Here is a 17,328-nt window from a genome sequence, read left to right on the forward strand (position 1 = left end):
TTGGGAAAAAAAAAAAAAAAAAAAAAAAAAAAATAGTTTTGGGAACAAATGTGGCTTTCGGAATTAAGCTCCGCCCATATCCCTTGATCCGAAAAGTAAGGATATGTGCACCACTTTTCAGCCCTGGCCCTCAAGATGCACATTTTCGAAAGTGTATACATTGTTGAAACCACGTCATTTTTTCTCCTAGTTGGTTTAGTGAATTAAGATTTTGATTCTGAAGAGCTTTTCTTCCCCGCTTCTTGTTTCTCGGCGGTTTTGTCAGACTTACTCAATAATGCCCCGGACTTCGTAAAACCGTTCCTTTCTTGGCTGCGCATACCAGTATGTGCAGTCAACCAGAGTGTGGGGCGAAGGGCTCACTGTCTGAAATTGTGGGGTGTCTGTCCAATGTTGGGCAATATATATAATCCACCATTGAGCGCACCTGCTGTCCGACCTTCCATATTTCAATTCTGCAATCTGGCAAACTTCAACCTGATTTCTTTTGATTAGATTTGAGACACCAATTAACTCTGACCTCACTTGAACAATTTTTTAGCTTTTAAATCTACCACCAACGTAAGCTTTTGTTTTTTTGGATTACACTTGCATCTCGACTTGCACCCAAAAGATTTCACAGCTTTCTATTCAAAACTTCCCAAAAAATATCTGAACAGTTGCAGGAGAAAGACTTCCCAAAATGCCTGAGACTTTGACTATGGACCATGAGAAGGCCTCGGAGCCACCACAGGGGTTCTTCGACAGATCCACATCCGCTCCTAACTTGTCTTCCATCGAAGAGTACAACAAGATGTACAAACAATCTATTGAGGACCCTTCCACGTTTTTTGGGGACCAGGCGAAGCAGCTTTTGCACTGGGACCGTCCGTTCGACTTTGCTCGTTACCCTGTTGACCCAAAGAATGATTTCAAAGGGGGTGATTTGCCCGCTTGGTTTGTTGGAGGTCAATTGAATGCTGCCTACAACGCAGTCGACCGTTGGGCCATTGAGACACCAGACAAGCCTGCCATTATTTATGAAGGTGATGAGCCAAACACTGGAAGAATCATCACATACGCGGAGTTGCTCAAGGATGTCTGCAAGTTGGCCCAGGCATTGACCAAATTGGGAGTCAAGAAAGGGGACACTGTTGCAGTGTACTTGCCTATGATTCCTGAAGCTTTGGTCACCTTGTTGGCTATTGTGCGTATTGGAGCAGTTCACTCTGTTGTCTTTGCCGGCTTCTCCTCCACGTCTTTGAGAGACCGTATTGTTGACGCCGACTCAAGAATCGTTATCACTGCTGACGAGTCCAAGAGAGGCGGAAAAACTATTGAGACTAAGAAGATCGTTGATGAGGCTTTGAAGGATTTGACTCATGTCCGTAATGTGCTCGTTTTCAAGAGGACCGAAAACTCGCATGTTCCTTTCAACCCAAAGAGAGACTTGTGGTGGCACGAGGAGTTGGCCAAGTACGGCAACTATTTTCCACCCACTCCAATCAACTCGGAGGATCCTTTGTTCTTGTTGTACACTTCTGGATCCACAGGCAAGCCGAAGGGAGTGCAGCACAATGCCGCCGGATACTTGCTTGGTGCCATGTTGACCACCAAATATACATTTGATGTTCATCAAGATGATGTTTTCTTCACTGCAGGTGACATTGGGTGGATTACAGGCCACACTTATGTCGTATATGGTCCTCTTCTCAATGGTGCCACCACTGTTGTTTTTGAAGGTACGCCAGCTTACCCAGACTACTCTCGTTACTGGCAAATTGTTGACGAGTACAAGGTTACCCAATTCTATGTGGCACCAACTGCGTTGCGCTTGTTGAAAAGGGCTGGTACCTCCTATATCAAGGATTACAAGTTGGACTCATTGCGTGTTCTTGGCTCTGTTGGCGAGCCTATCGCTGCTGAAGTTTGGCATTGGTACAATGACAATATCGGCCGCGGGAAGGCGCATATTGTTGACACTTATTGGCAGACTGAGTCCGGTTCCCACTTGTTGACTCCACTTGCTGGTGTGACCGCAACCAAGCCAGGTTCAGCTTCTTTCCCATTCTTCGGTATCGATGCGCACATTTTGGACCCAGTAACCGGTGAGGAATTGAAGGAGAAAGGTGCTGAAGGTGTCTTGGCCATCAAGAACTCCTGGCCATCGATTACCCGTGGTATTTTCAATGACTACAGTCGTTTCATCGATACTTACCTTGGAGCTTACGAAGGCTATTACTTTACTGGTGATGGTGCTGCCCGCGACAAAGATGGTTACTTCTGGATCTTGGGCCGTGTGGATGATGTTGTGAATGTTTCTGGTCACAGACTTTCCACTGCCGAGATCGAGGCCGCCTTGATTGAGCACGAGTTGGTGGGCGAGAGTGCGGTTGTTGGATTTGCCGATGACTTGACTGGTCAAGCCGTTGCTGCTTACGTTTCCTTGAAAGGAAACTTTAAGACCGACGATGCAGCTACTGTAGATGCGTTGAAGAAGGAGTTGATCCTCACGGTCAGAAAGGAGATCGGACCCTTCGCGTCGCCCAAGTTGATTTTGCTCGTGGACGATTTGCCCAAGACCAGATCTGGTAAGATCATGAGAAGAATTTTGCGGAAAGTGTTGGCAGGAGAAGAAGACCAGTTGGGCGACATCTCCACATTGTCCAACCCAGGTGTCGTTCTGCAGATCATCGACGTCGTGAAGGCATCGAGAAAGTAGATGCAAATACCCTGAGAAATATTGAATTTGAAATGCAAACGCTATTTATTTGACTCAAGAGCCCCGTATTCCTGGGCTTTGTGTACTATGAATGTCTATTATTCAACTCCCAGGAGGTGATGCTATCGTATAATGCAGGGGCAGTGGGCAGAGGCGCCACAACGTGTGGAGTGATCCCTTTCATGAGAAGATATTCCTCTGTGGTCGGCCCAATACTGGCTACACGAACATTTTGAGGCAACACGCCTGCCATGTGGCTCACGATATCCTCTGTGCCTTGTGGACTAAAAAACACGACCCAGTCTACGTCTTTCTCGCAACACTCAAGAAAGTTGTCCACTATGGAGTCCTTGGGTTCGGTTTTATAGATCACAACCTCCTGAACTTTGACCCCGTTTTGCTTCAATTTCACTGGGATGATGTCCTTTCGAATTGTGCCGGTGAAGAACACAATGCTCTGCTCATCGTCCTTCTCAACCTGCACTGTGGCTTTCTCTCCTAGAATCAAATCGGCAAGTTTAGAGCCATTTCCAGACTCGCATCCGCCCCTCACATCTAAAAAACCTTTATCCAGTAGTATTTGCTCGGTGGCAGGGCCCACTGTATAGCCGCACTTGCGCCTGATGATGGAGGCATGAGAAGGGTCATTAGCAGCGATGATGTCAAGGCATTCGTGGAGCACCTCTACGGCTCTTTGAGAAGTTATAATGAATTTTTGGGTATTATCAAGAAATTCCAGAGAAGTGAGGTAGTCTACCGTTGCATCTATGTCTGTTGGCGCATGGTTGAGAAGAGGTATGAACTCCGGGTCATGACCAGCAGAGGTGAATATTTCCTTATAGGGGTCGTGCGGCGTGGTTTTGTTTTTGAGCAAGAGAAGTCGAAGACGGGTCATTGTGAATGGTATCTGATTATCCAACCTGTCTTTGGGAGCTTAAGAGAAACAATTTGGGGGAAGTAAATTCAAAGGTTTGCTAAGACGTATTCTCAGCCGCGTGATAGGCTGCGCGCTCTTTACGGCGCGTGGAGATCATCAAGACCTTAAAGTACTGTTACGGGTATTCTTTTTTCAAATAATTACATTACACGATTCATCAGAAAAGCTATATGAGTCCATTTCAGACCATACGATATTAGGCCACGGACAGAATATTGTTCTTCATGAACACGTGCGAAAGCCTCTCATTCCCGACAACAATATTCCCAATCGCGTTGCGGCCGGCCTCTTTGAACTTCTCAATCAACTCAACCTTATACCCCGTAAGTGACAGGTACGTGAAGAGCCCAATGATCATAAACAAGACGGGGAGCCAGAAGAAGAGAAGCATCTTATCGTTTTTGATGGCTTTCCGTGGATGGTTTATGTACGAAATGACCATATCTTCTGAGGAGTCCGAAGCTATTCCCAAATCCTCTGGCTGATGGTCGCTAGTCTCATACAAGCTTTCCGAAGGGGCCTCCGCTTCTTCCACACTATTAAGCTGCCTTTCGAGTTCCGTCTTCGGTCTCATGAAGCCATTATTGAAAGGGAATAGATCGTCGTATGAGGGAAGCGTAGTTTCGTTGTCATTCAAGAAGACTGCTGTCTTCATCATTTGCCAGAGACCCGGTATCGTACTATGCCGAGCTTGACGTGATGGCCCTTCGTCTGAAGATAGACTTTGGATATCCTCATCGGAATTCCCGTTATCTTCACCTGCAGAGTAGTCGTCATAGTAATCCTCCTCATCCACATTTCTTGTCCATGAAGAAGAATGCTTGACGAGGTCTTCACTGAAATCATCCTCAGACTCCAACTCCGAGTCCGCGAAATCTGTTGAGTCACTACCATAGTGGTCCAGGACTTTGGTCTTTCGCATTGCTTGAGCACCACTTCTCAAAGAGGACAGTGGCGAGCTCTTGGATTTCTCGTTCATGTGTTGCGACACCGAATAATCGGTCAGCATTCTGGAGATTTGCCTTCCATAGTTCATCATGTACATTGAGTTCAAAGAGTCAATACTGCCTGAGCGAATCAACACGTCTTCCGCACTCTCGGAGGTGGATCCCCCGCCGCTGCTTAAATCTTCGCTTGCTGCCCAGTTTGAAACCTCAAGCTTGTTAAAAACGTCCAAAACATTCAAGTCGCAATAATCCTTCAAAGACTTCTCATTCGTGAGTTTGAGATCCCAGTTGGACTTGCACTCAATAAACACACTAATCAAGTCTCTGAATCCACACATGGACGCAAAAAATAATGGAGTCAAACCTTGGTTATCTTGAATATCGATTTTACAACCATGTGTGATTAAAAAACCAATCAACTTGGAGTAATTTCTCAAAGTGGCAAGGTGAAGCAAAGACTGACCCTGACTGTTACATAGTTGCCAATTGGGTATAATGATGGGGCAATTTGGAAGGTCTACCAACGAAAGGAAATTGATGAGTATATCTTCAGTAGACAAGTCTGATCTTGAGAGTTTCTGAACAGCTTTGTGCGCATTATCGTACCACTCCATACTGTCCTGGTTGACGTCAGAGGCATGAGTCAGAGGTGAGGCAATTTTCGAGCCACCTTCAGTATTATCTGAGCCAACAATGCGCTTTGCGATATTTTTTGCGTCCTCGAGTTTTCCGTTCATTTTCAATCCGACAATCTGCAATGCAAGTTCAATTAGTTGGCGATCAGTGTCATCCGTGTAAGTGAAAATCAGTTGCTGGTTGCCTACCATCACATGATCATGGTCCACAAAGCTCACCAAGACCTGTCCTGGTTGAGCAGCTGGTGGCAAGTAAGTCACAATTGTACTCTCAGACCAACAATGAGTTGCCAAGGTATTTTTTGAACCGAACTTCACCGTTAAGCCCGGACGAAAATTGAAGCCTAGAAGCGTGACCTCTATACCTCCACGGATTGGGCCTTGAGCAGGAATGATCTTTTGAATTGCCGGTTGCTGCTCTGTTTGAACAGCATGTTGAAGATGCAGCAGCAGCATTTGACGGGGCAACAGAACACTCTGTGGAAAGCTTTGAGATGATATGGAGGTCACATGATTACTCATTGCAAAACCTTTCCCATGTAGATTATGAATAGAGGCGTTTGTATCACTGTTACTCAACGGCGAAAACCCACTTCCATTGAACATGGGGTTAGTCGACGAGTTATAGGAGTCGTCGAAAGATAGCTTTTTCCTTTTGAGGCCACGCGAGGATGGGTCATTGTTAGTGTCGGTATTTGCCAAAGCTTCAGATGCAGAGTCATCGATTGAGTTTGGAGAAAGAGGATGCAACTTATCTAGTTCATTTGATTCATCGGGTCCTCCCACACGATTCGAATGGGATGACGCGCCTTGTACAACAGTGCCCTCTTTAATCGTAGAAGCTGATGTTTTCTTTCGATCCATGATCATAATAGGGTTCGAAAGATGCTTGGCCACAATATTACTGTTGTGATCTCTAACGACAAAGAGCAACTTAAATCCCTCCAGTTCCTTGTGATGTCTGCAATAGCAGATTATTCTTGCAGAAAAATCAAGCGCCTTCGAGTGGTCGTTCGCCAAACCGGTTGGAGCGGGAAAGCTAATGACTTCTTTACAGTTGAAGAAGATTGCTTTTTTTATCATTTTCTCATCATCCCATAGGTTTTGGTAGTTTCTCAGGGAGGCATGGATCGAAGACGAAGGGGAGTCTGCGTTGGAATCCGATGTGCCAGTCTTTGACCTCAGAGCTCGTTTCTGCTCCCGCTTTATACACCGGGAACATATATTGCAAGATTTGCTCAAGTCTGACGTCAACACATAAGTTTCAACGAAAAGCATGTTCTTTTGCAACAACTCAGGCAAGCTCTCCACGGGGTCCTGCAAACAGAACTTACTCTTTGATATCAAGTCTTGTGAAATGTGAAGAAAAGTCTCTTTTGGTGGAGGGCTCATCATGAATTTGAGTTTGATCTGTGTCTCGACACGCGACGACGAGGGAAGGTTCAAGACATTAAGCAGGTAGGGGAGTTTGGACATGGCCTCGGGGGAAAAATCCAACGCGCTTGAGTCAAGCACATCGATTGTTTCAGGGCATGGCTTCATAAAGGTGTTGCCAAATTTGACCTTGGAAAATTCCTTTCTGATTATGTCGTGGTCGTCGAGAGACCGGGTCTTGTAGGGAAAGTGAGAATCGGATATGGAATGAGTAGGACTCGCGTTCAGACTGTATGAGTTGTGTGCACGAGGACTCAAATACATGTACTCGTTCGTCTCTGGCTCTTGCTTGATGTTCCCGCCTAGAACGCCAAAACCGGTGTCAACATCATCAAGCATACTGGCATGACTTGTGGCCTCTAATTTGGTGAACACGTCATTGTGGAAGCTATCGAGAGGATCTTCTTCCTGGTAGTGCTGGCCCTGTCCAAGAGGCGTGTTTGCGTTGAGCGAGTCAAAAACACGCTGGTCCAAAAACTCGTTCAAAATGTCTTGGTCCTCGTAGTCTTTATCTAGTAGACTTGGGTGCTCTGTGGCAATATTATCATCAGTGAGGGCCATTTGCGCGGTGAGGATGGAAATGAGGGGAAAAGGAACAGTGTCACTTGAGAGACTGCCGAGGGGTGTCTTGATGAGGGTTTCTTCGTGTTTCCTTGCTGGGTGCGCTATGTATAGTGAGAAGGCGAGTTTCCAGATGGCAGATTAGGGGTTATTAAAGCAGGCTGTGGTCGGCTAGGGTCTTTTCGTTTTTTTCTTCCTTGTTTCTTGTTACAGTTTGTCGCATTTTTTCTTGCCTGACTGCAGTCGCATACACTCTCCTTTCGAGGCAGTAAGTTGGGCAGGACATAGTGCATGGATCCCAAAAAACGCGGGCCCATGAGCCGCAGCATATCCCAAACAATAGGGAACGATATTGCCCAACTGGAACAGCACACGTTTACACGGACAAGAGTCTTGTTTCTCTCATCCAGATAATTCTTGATGGCTTAATAGTATAGCACCCGTGGTCGGGGATGAGCATAGCTTATTCCTTATCATCAAAGGGTAAATTAAAGTTCCCAGCCGGGCGTGTCTCGTCAGACGGCCCAAAAGTTTAAATTGATTTCCGAACGTTATTATTTTTTTTTAGCTCCCTCCTTGCTATTTGGGCTTGCCTACTGCAACTTGTATTTTTGGAGCCAAGGACTTTCCCCAATCGGAAATCGCGAGAACGAAAACAAACGAATTTTGGGGCAGGCTCCAACCAAGTTGGAAATTACCCTTCCAACTACTACTATGCGCCTGAATAGGAGGTTGAATGGTGAGCAAGAATAAACAAGAGACCGCCGGGGAATGCTACAAATCAGTGCCAGAGCAGAATGTGGGAGGCCGCTTGGCTTGTGCTGTGTTGGGCACACATTTCTTGCTGGTCAATGGAGCTGCAGAAGCTTATCATTCGATAGGTTACGCTTGCCATCGAGGCTTATAAACTATGAGCAGCCATGTAACGTGCGCGCTTGTTGGGCAGCTAGCGCCTCCAGAACGCCTGCTGGAAACGCCTCACAAAACTGGGCAATAGGGGCGCGCATACACGTGACCCCGGCGCACGTGCCACCGTGACACCTAGCGCGAGGCGAACAACGTCCCCACATCTTCCGCACAAGGAGAGCACGTGATGCACGGCACGTGCCCCGCGCACGTGACGCGCGCCACGGGCCCAATGAGTTCTGTTGTCTCGTTAAGCGTGGGTCTCCAGAGTCAATCCCCAATGCCCCAAAACACCCTCTACGTGACCGGGTTCACAAGAGAGACCAAGGCCGCAGACTTGGCGCCCGACTTCGAAAAGTACGTTTTGTCCTTGTAACGAATTTCTCTCCACCCTACCCGTCTCTCCTCCCTCGTTTATCTGCTTGCCGCGCCAGCAACGCCAACAAATGAAAGACACTGCTTCCATGCCCCGCTCTGTTTTCAGAAGGCACTTGCGTGTTTTTCAGCTGTTCTTTCCTTACCTTCTGCCCCATTGCCTGATGCCTCACCCGAACCACGAAACTAACCTTCCACAGATATGGAGAGCTCGTCAGATTAGACATTCCACCTCCAAGAAGCGTCGACGGCGAGAAGTTTGCTTTTGTCGAGTACAAAAACAGCGAGGACTGTGAAAAGGCACTAGAAATCGACGGCAAGTCCTTCCCCTACGCCTTGAAAGATGGACTCACCGTGCAGCTTGCTCGCTCCGATCCCATTTCTTCAAGAAGAGGCTTCAGAGGCGGGCTTGGAGGCAGGGGAGGCTACTCCGGAAGAGGCGCTGGATATATGGGGAGAGGTGGAAGGGGTGGCTATGGCTACCCTAGCCCGTATGCTCCACCCAGAGGCGGAAGAGGAGGCTATGGCTACCAGAACTATGGCTACGAAAGAGGCGGTTACGGAAGCGGCGGATATGGCGGAGGTTATCCTTCGTACCCCTCCCGTGGGGGCCATGACGCAAGTTATGGAAGTCGTGAGCCTGGTTATGGAGGCCGTGAGCCTGGTTATGGAGGCGGGGACCCGGCATATGGAGGCCGGGATGCTTCTTACGGATCTGCTTATCCAGGGTACGGGGGCTACGCCCCTGCCCCATACAGGGATAGCTATGGCTACCGTGGGTATGACGACTATAGAGCCCCCGGAGCTGACGATCGTGACTATGGATACCTGTCGCGAGACAAATATCACAATCCTGACCGAAGAAGAGGCGCTGATAGAAACTACGACAGTTCCGACAGACACGCTTTGGAGGGTACTCACGATTCGAGAGACTCTGACACTCGTGCATTCCCATCTAATGAGCCCGAAGAATATGGCAGGGGCCGTTATTCGAGATCCAATTCCCCCAAAAGAGACAAGTCCAGATCCCGCTCCCCCAGCCGTTAATCCCAAGACAAAGAGTCACTAGAATTGTGTTTCCTTTTTGCTGATGTGAAGTTCCATTAGCATCGGGAAGCAAACCATAGAATACACCTCCCTTATCCCCCAGAATTCAAGTACACTGAGCCCTAAGGGAAGATTTAACAAAATAAATAAATGTTTATTTTCCTTGCCTCACCCGATCTAACTTTTCGATTGCGTCACTTCCCCCACGCCTTCCGGGATTCAAATCACTGCTGAAGTGTTCATACTCCCGCCACTGTTAAGTGCAATGGCAGTTAAAAGACCCATTTTTGAAGAGTGAGACTGCCCGGGATGTTTCACCGTCGTACGCACATTGGTCTCACGTAATGTCAAGAGAATTGTGGATAACACGAGACTATCCAAGTCCACAGAGAGAGAAGAGGAATGATTAGGATTGGCCATTTCGGATGGGTCTTGGTAAACATCTATTTTGCCGACTTCCGAGTACTTCTTTGGAAGTAGTGGGGCATTCTTGCGATAAACACAAGCATCAAGAAAACGTCCAAAAGGAGGCATTTCATGCGGAACTGTTCTGTTGTATGTGGCAGAAGTCACACTCTCAATGTTCAGTAATAAAATGGGGTTATGTGGGTGAGGAATTGCGTCTTGTGGCTCTTTGTGTTTCTGAGAAGAGCCAGAACTGGAGAGTTCCTCACCGCTGCTCTGGAGTTTACCCTGAACAGACGTATTAACACTAGTCTTTCTCTCTATGAGATTATCCATAAGCGATGGTTGCTTTCTGTCTAGAATGTGGAGTTTGAGTTCTGGATTATAGTGTGCGAGATATGCCATTGCGATGGGTGTCCCAAAAACTCGGAACCGCGTGTCTTTATAATTGAAGTCCGTAAAAGGTCTGTAATTGTTTTGAAAAGCCAAAACCTTGAATTGTGGCCCATCTTCGGGCTGTATGACGAATGTATACCTCTTATATTGCTGGAAAGTCTTTATATGGACCGTGCAAAAATCAAAAGTCTCAAATTGTTCATCCTCGATTGTCTCCGACTGGGTCGGTGGTTTTGGTTTCTCAAGATATTTGCGAAATATCATGTAGGGAGTCTTGCGGCGAAATATAGACATGTAGGGAACCACGATCTTAAAGAGGGGCAATCCCAATCCTTTGACTTTGTAGTCTAGGGGTATTATGTGGGATCTGGAGTCTATTGTACAGCTCGCAAATCTTTCTTTAGAGAACGCTTGCCCATTGGATTCGCTTGAATTCAGACCATCGTACGCTGTTGTAGTTCGATTTGTCTCCGAGACATTGTTAAAATTCGTATGTGACGAGGAAAGATTTATGGAAGGTTGTCTACCAGGCACATGCGATCTTCTCTCTTGGTTGACGTGGTGGCGTACCTGAGTATTCCCAGATCTAGCCGAGCGTCCAGGGATCAGATTCGGTATTGGAGTTGTCAGCTGGCCACTGAAGAAGGAGACCGTGTCATCATTCTCATTTCGCTTAGAGTGAATCCTTTGAATATTCGAGTCCTCGTCGTATAAAACAACCGAGTTTTTACGCATCTTTTTGCTGCATGCTCTGAGGTGCTTAAACAACTCATAGGACTCAGCATCGGGAAACACATAAACGCTATTTCTTATAAGCTCTGATGCAATGATCAAGGTTCTCTTGTAGTTGTAACTAGTGGTGGAACGATGCATGAGAATAGGCAGTTCCAGTCGTGATACCATTGTCCGATCATCATCGGAATCTTCTTCGCCGCGCCATTGTGTTTCAAGCTCGGTTTCAGATTGCTGAATCCTGCCATTGATAGCGACATCAGGAGCGTCATTTTGCTCTATTTCCGCCCTGTGTCTTCGCACAAGATATGGGATGTATGAGGTGAAGTTGTCTTGGTATGTTGCTTGGAGATGTAGACACTGATCACGTGTAAGCATCAATGTCTCAGCATCGGAAAGTGCTGCCGAGTATAAAGAAAGAGTGTCCGACTCAGGTACAGACTGGGTCGTGGTGAGCGCCAATTGATGGGCGATTTCATCTTGCAGATCCAGATTAACTCCATTGCTTCCACCTCCCATATATGTCTGCAGATCTGATCTGCGACGAGACCCATGTCGGGCCCCGGAAGCAGGCCCTAATTTTCGACCGAATAACTTTTTCATCGAGGCTTATGGCGGTAGAACCAAGGAGAGACTAACACAATAGAAGAGAGTTGCCAGATGTACCGTATGTAGTATAAAGCTGATCCGCTCTTGCTCTGTATATATGCACGAGCCCGTTCAAGAAGTTTTCAAAGAGATCTATAATCACGTGAAGAGAACTTCTGTGGTTGACTTTTTATCTGAAGAAATTTGCGGGACACTGTGGTTTTCCTAAAGCTAACTTGGCTCTTGATATGCACACAACCACAGTTCTGATAAATACTATGGAGAGAGTGAGCTGTTCACAGCAAAAGAAGTTGCAGAAAGAACTGGAAGCACTGTGCAAGGTCAGCGTTACGATGTGTAAAGTGTGCCACGTTTTGCTCTTTTCTATTTCACTGGTGCTGTTTTCCCATCTAATCGATCTTTCAATTTTTCTGATCGCAGCCGCGTTGGAAATTACATGCACACGTCTCGAATCGGCTTAACCGAACGCCGCAACGAATCCAGGAGCGGGGCTTGGCATGCATATAGCTCTAGGTTTCGTCGTTCAGAAGTGGGGAAGAAGCTCTATGATGAGACTCATTAGGCAGATTTGATGAATACTTCATGTGTACGAATTCCTGTACAGGGTTCTGTTGGTATCTTAACAATGTGATTGACCCTTGATTTAAACAAAGATAGGCTGATCTTTATTCTTCCGTTAGAAATCGTGCAACTCCTGTTTCATAGCGGCCCTGCGTGCATGACTTGCACCTGTTGTGCTTGCTATTGTATAACGTACAATATCAATTTTTTTTGTCATACTGTTTTAGCTTGTGAGTTCTTTTGCAATTCGAACAAAGAAACAAAAAATGTCGTTCCGGACACTTTAAAAGATGACCTTAAATTTTAGAAAGTACAGGGTGGTGGCAGAGATGAACATCCGTGCTAGAAGTACTTCAATATCACTCTCAACTTTGGTCATATATATTCGTAAAAGGCTCTCTTGTGTTTGATAGGTCAGGCTAGTGGGCCAATTCGCGAAAGAGCCTAGATCGCTGGATGCAATATATTTTCATCAATTCTGGAATTCGAGTTGAAAGATGCCCTCATATACCATACTCGAAGACAAACGCTGTGACACTACAGAAAAAAGTATAATCCTGGCTGCCTGTATTCATAGTCAGTGGACAATGTTGCAACACTGTTTACACTGAAAGCGGATCAAAGGTCCGTGTTGTGATGTAGTACTACTCCTCGAAGGGGTGCGGACACTTGAATACTGTTTCCACAACATTCCCTGACTGGGGTTCAATCTAGAGTTTTTTTTCATTGCTTGTTAATATAGAGTCCCTTCAGGTCTGCACTATACAAGCCATTTGGTAAAGACGAAGCCCAAACTACTCTGATATTGAACAAAAATACGATTACACCACATGCCATTATAACATCCGATGATGGTAGGCAAGAGAATAGAATGATCAGTCACTGATTTATTTCCCTTTATTTCTTTTCATGTTTTGCGTTTTCTATTGTCTGAAAACTGTCACGGCACTCTATTTATGTAGTGGAGCTCAGGCAGTCAGCGTGAACCGCGCTAGTCTCGCGCAGGCTTGACCGCAACCTTCAAGTACCCAGGAAAGCCCACGTAGCTTGTATTTTCATATCTGAACACCACTGGTTGCCGTAATATAAAACGAAAGTCGCAACTACTATAGGAACGTTTTTTTAATTGAAGCAATCGACAGTCAAAGACATTTGGCCATTATCCAAAAGAGCACAGATAATCTTCCAATGCCTGAATTGCGTAGATCTGCCAGAGCTTCCACGGTTGAAGCCACCAAACGTCTGGGGCAACCCCCTTCTAAAAAAGCAAAGACAGCTGCATCTGCCAGTCAAGCGGGAGATGAGGAACACAAAACATCTGAGTCTAAAAGTGGGGCGAATGAGGGTACAAGGGAGGAAAACCCCAAGGAATTGGAGGTGGGCGATGAGATTCCAAACTTGACCTTGTTGAACGAAAACGAAGATGAAATTTCGTTGAAAGAGGTCGCTGAAAAATCGAAATATGTGGTCATTTTTGCTTACCCCAAGGCATCTACACCAGGATGTACAAAGCAAGTCACGGGGTTCCAGAGAAACTACTCTGACTTACAGGCCTTGGGAGCTGCAGTCTATGGGTTGTCGGCGGACCTGCCAAAATCGCAATTGAACTTCGTCACCAAGCAGGGCTTAAAATATCCATTGTTATCCGACCCTTCGAGGAAATTCATCTCCATCTTGGGTGCCAAGAAATCCCCTTCGGGGATAAAGAGATCTCATTGGATTTTTGTGGATGGCAAACTTAGCATCAAGAAGATTCAAATCAGTCCAGACGTCAGTGTGATTAGTGCATTGGAAGACGTGCGCAAGCTCAAGAAAGATTCTGAGTCTGGGGACGCCAAATCCGAAGTTGCCGACGAAGCCAAAGCGGAGAACGTAGACCCAAGGGACTAGGCAAACGAAAGCGCAGCGTTTTTCTTTCGATGGTATAACTAGCCAATGTACCAAGAACACACTTTCACCTAGTTGTAACAGAGACAGAGGAAGTCGTAGGCTAGATCATGTATGTATTCTTCTGGCCCTAATGCACGCACTCTGAAGTTTTTCTCAGAAAGCAAAGCTAAACGAATGTAAGAGCACAGCCAAAAGAAGCGTAACCTTGGAAGCCCACCACACATGCTGGATCACAAATGAACAGTACGTGAACTCGAACTTCCATGCAGATTCAGCATAGTCGAACTGGCCCGTCACCAAGCCCGTCTGCCCATCAAACTCTCCCATCATGGCACGCACCACCACTTCGTGGATATGTTTACGGTCACTCTGCTTCTTCTCATGGTCGGATACCCACTCACCGTTTATATGGCTGTACCACGTATCGCAACCGACATGATCATGTCCAGTCAAGATAATACCTTCTTTGTCGGCATTAGGAAAGACTATGTCCAAAACTTGCTGAGTAGTTTCGTATAAGAGATGGTTCTGCGACCGAAGCTTGCCATTCTTGTATGGCTCTCTTTCGTAGTTCTCGTCGTAGTAGATATGCTCAGGCCCGTCAGCACACAAGCCTGACTTTTTGTAGAAAGGGATGTGGGTGAGTAAGATCGTGGAGCCTTTGAAGCCAGCATTGGACTGCTTCAAGTTCTCCAAAAACGACCATGTGTACTCTCTAAATTGCTCTTGGAGGGCCGGGCCCTCCAACATGAGCGAGTCCAAGACCACAAGACGCCATTCTTCAGGCAATCCGGCGTTGTATGTGATGACATAGTTGTTCTGACCAAAAAGTAGATGGAACCTCGCCATATGTTGCCACGTGGCGTCTCCGCTATAGCCTACGTCGTGGTTTCCTGTCAAGTTTATGAACAAAGGGTTCTCAAAGTTAGGCTGCGGTGAGTCAGGGAGATACCAGTCATATATATCCCGATATGAGCGTGACAAGAACCGGTCGCGAGGGTCTAACTTTTCCTCTCTCTCCAGCCAAGCTTGCCAGTCATAATCTTCGTGCTTTGCCCACGTGTCAAGCACAGTTTTTTTGTAAGCAGCACCACGAGGAAACAATCGCTCCACAAAGCGACGCGTGCGGTTGTAGAACTCGGAATCGTAGATCCATTGCAGCGAAAACTGGTCGCCCATCACCGCCACGTGACTGGGCTGCAATCGGCGTTTCATGATGTTATATATATGGCCCAAGTAGTAGTCGTTGCCATAGTTATCGAGCCGTTTGATGTATGGTGTGCTGGCCCAGTTGCCGTTGATTTGGGGATCACCGAACGCTAGCATGTTGATATCAGAAACACGACCATGTTCGTAGGCGTTATGAGCTTTGCGCTCCTGAAGGCTTGGGAAATTAAGCAAGACGGTTTCCATCCATGGAGCCTTGGGCAAGAAAGCGTTCACAATTGCATACTTGCTCCGCACGCTGGTATTGTGCCATTGACACTGATGCGGGTAATTGACTATATCCGGGTAGAAGTATACGAATACGTTTAAAACTAGTGTTATTGCAGTGACGAGCCACGTAAGCACAGAGAGTTTCAGCCGGGCCATTATAAGTGAGAAATGGTGGGCGTCTGTTTGTTTCTGTTGGTTTTTAGAGGGTTCTGGCGTGGATGAGCTAAGCTGATTGTCTAATAGAGGCTGGATAGACCGGGCCCTTGATGAATATTTCGCGCGGCAACTCCCAGCCCAAAGGTATAGGGTGATATACATTCGGAACCGAGCAACGGAAAAATCGAGATAGTCGATGATGTTAGCTATGAATGTTTCGTGAATCAGGAGTCAAATTTAGTATGGTTCCAATAATCATCTGATTATCAGATAGTTTAAATCCCGATGTTTCTATCAATACTGCGAGCGGCGCACAGGAGGATGGCACCCATAAACCGAGATGATATCAAAAAATATAAACATTCTTTTTTGTAGATAAAGATTTAGTGGTAATACTGCTTAGCTTTTGTATGTATTATACTCAAGGAAAGATCTTTGGGCTCAGATTCTTGTGTTAGATGGCTGATATGAGATCTCGTTTCATTCAAGTGTTCGCATCGGCCCAAGCAGAATGGTCGCTATCACTAGCATCAAGTCGAAAGCTCTCCTTGTGTTTCATTGAAGAGTCAAACACCAGGTGCTCATCAAGCACAATCAACCCCACAGTCGAAGTCCATACTACAGCGAAAAAAGACCACCCAGAATCCCTCGGCGCATGCGATACAGGGTCTACTGCGGGCGGGTCATACGTGATGTGTGTGTATTTCTTACTTATGCAGCGGTTTGTCTCTTCCACTTTACCTACAAAGCCTGGCTCAAGGCAGAGTTCAACTTGGCCACCTTCGAGGCAATGGACAAGTCCACGGTCTTGTCACCAACGTCGACAATCAAGCCACCCATGATTTCTGGGTTGACGGTGTTGGAGACCTTCAAGGTCTTGCCCTCACCAACGAAAGACGACTTCTGAATGGCTGCCTGCAACTTTCTCAAGATCTTGGAGTCCAAGACCTTCGAGGAGGTGATGGTGGCCTCGACAACACCCTGGTGGGCGTCGAACAACAAGCCGAAGTTCTTGTAGATGTTGTTGAACTCACCCAATCTGTTGTTCTCGGACAACACGGTCAAGAAGTTGGTGACGGTCTTGTCCAACTTCAAGCTCGAGGCAAGGGTGTCGATGACGGTCTTTCTGTCTTCCTTGGACAAGGCTGGGTTGGTCAAGAACTCGTTGACTTTAGGGTCCTGCTTGACCAACTCGGCGATCTTGCCCAACCCCTTGTGCGAGGCTTCCACGGAAGACTCTTGCACGGAGGCAGAGTACAAGGCAGTGGCGTAGGTTCCGTCCACACCGAACAATTGCACGGGGGGCTTGACGGACTTGGCGGCAGAGGCCATCGAGCGGGCGAAAACACGGGAGGCCATCATTTTTTTTATGGTTTTTGTGTGTGGAGTGTCGGAAGAAAAGATCGTATGGGTATTTTCTGTATACGCCTGGCCGGGCCCCAGTGCGTGTGCGGGCCGGTAGAAGGTGTACTTTTTTTTCCAAACTCGCACCTCGGGCTGCCGTCCCTGCGAAATGATTGGCTGCTGGTCCCGGGTCTCGAGGTGAGCAGCGGCTTTGCACTGAAAACCAAAGTCGTGCGCCACCCATAGAGAGGGCCG

The 17,328-nt window shown here is 46.8% G+C and overlaps 8 protein-coding genes across 8 annotated transcripts; 3 read left to right on the top strand and 5 right to left on the bottom strand.

Annotated features, from left to right (window-relative positions):
• Nucleotides 1–682: 682 nt before the first annotated feature.
• Nucleotides 683–2,701, top strand: ACS1 (acetate--CoA ligase 1; the record flags this gene model as incomplete). Its single annotated transcript, XM_018857807.1, has 1 exon — nt 683–2,701. One exon carries the CDS (start codon nt 683–685, stop codon nt 2,699–2,701), a length of 2,019 nt encoding a protein of 672 aa, XP_018710322.1.
• Nucleotides 2,702–2,786: 85 nt separating this feature from the next.
• HEM4 (uroporphyrinogen-III synthase) lies at nt 2,787–3,596 on the bottom strand (the record flags this gene model as incomplete). Its single annotated transcript, XM_018857808.1, has 1 exon — nt 2,787–3,596. One exon carries the CDS (start codon nt 3,594–3,596, stop codon nt 2,787–2,789), a length of 810 nt encoding a protein of 269 aa, XP_018710323.1.
• A 238-nt stretch (nt 3,597–3,834) lies between these two features.
• On the bottom strand, nt 3,835–7,215 carry SPT23 (Spt23p; the record flags this gene model as incomplete). The annotated part of the gene is made up of 3 exons (XM_018859009.1): nt 3,835–6,831; nt 6,917–6,942; nt 7,005–7,215. 3 exons carry the CDS (start codon nt 7,213–7,215, stop codon nt 3,835–3,837), a joined length of 3,234 nt encoding a protein of 1,077 aa, XP_018710324.1.
• Nucleotides 7,216–8,401: 1,186 nt separating this feature from the next.
• SLR1 (Slr1p) lies at nt 8,402–9,543 on the top strand (the record flags this gene model as incomplete). Its single annotated transcript, XM_018859010.1, has 2 exons — nt 8,402–8,478; nt 8,697–9,543. 2 exons carry the CDS (start codon nt 8,402–8,404, stop codon nt 9,541–9,543), a joined length of 924 nt encoding a protein of 307 aa, XP_018710325.1.
• A 219-nt stretch (nt 9,544–9,762) lies between these two features.
• Nucleotides 9,763–11,595, bottom strand: METBIDRAFT_45381 (uncharacterized protein; the record flags this gene model as incomplete). The annotated part of the gene is made up of 3 exons (XM_018857911.1): nt 9,763–10,742; nt 10,983–11,295; nt 11,380–11,595. 3 exons carry the CDS (start codon nt 11,593–11,595, stop codon nt 9,763–9,765), a joined length of 1,509 nt encoding a protein of 502 aa, XP_018710326.1.
• Nucleotides 11,596–13,434: 1,839 nt separating this feature from the next.
• DOT5 (thioredoxin peroxidase) lies at nt 13,435–14,136 on the top strand (the record flags this gene model as incomplete). The annotated part of the gene is made up of 2 exons (XM_018859011.1): nt 13,435–13,521; nt 13,603–14,136. The coding sequence occupies 2 exons, from the start codon at nt 13,435–13,437 to the stop codon at nt 14,134–14,136; spliced, it is 621 nt and encodes a 206-aa protein (XP_018710327.1).
• Nucleotides 14,137–14,289: 153 nt separating this feature from the next.
• Nucleotides 14,290–15,729, bottom strand: METBIDRAFT_44900 (uncharacterized protein; the record flags this gene model as incomplete). Its single annotated transcript, XM_018857849.1, has 1 exon — nt 14,290–15,729. The coding sequence occupies one exon, from the start codon at nt 15,727–15,729 to the stop codon at nt 14,290–14,292; it is 1,440 nt and encodes a 479-aa protein (XP_018710328.1).
• A 741-nt stretch (nt 15,730–16,470) lies between these two features.
• Nucleotides 16,471–17,091, bottom strand: ATP5 (F1F0 ATP synthase subunit 5; the record flags this gene model as incomplete). The annotated part of the gene is made up of 1 exon (XM_018859012.1): nt 16,471–17,091. One exon carries the CDS (start codon nt 17,089–17,091, stop codon nt 16,471–16,473), a length of 621 nt encoding a protein of 206 aa, XP_018710329.1.
• Nucleotides 17,092–17,328: the final 237 nt, after the last annotated feature.

The sequence above is a fragment of the Metschnikowia bicuspidata genome, assembly GCF_001664035.1.
Source record: "Metschnikowia bicuspidata var. bicuspidata NRRL YB-4993 chromosome Unknown METBIscaffold_5, whole genome shotgun sequence".
In the NCBI taxonomy this organism is placed as follows: domain Eukaryota; kingdom Fungi; phylum Ascomycota; class Pichiomycetes; order Serinales; family Metschnikowiaceae; genus Metschnikowia; species Metschnikowia bicuspidata.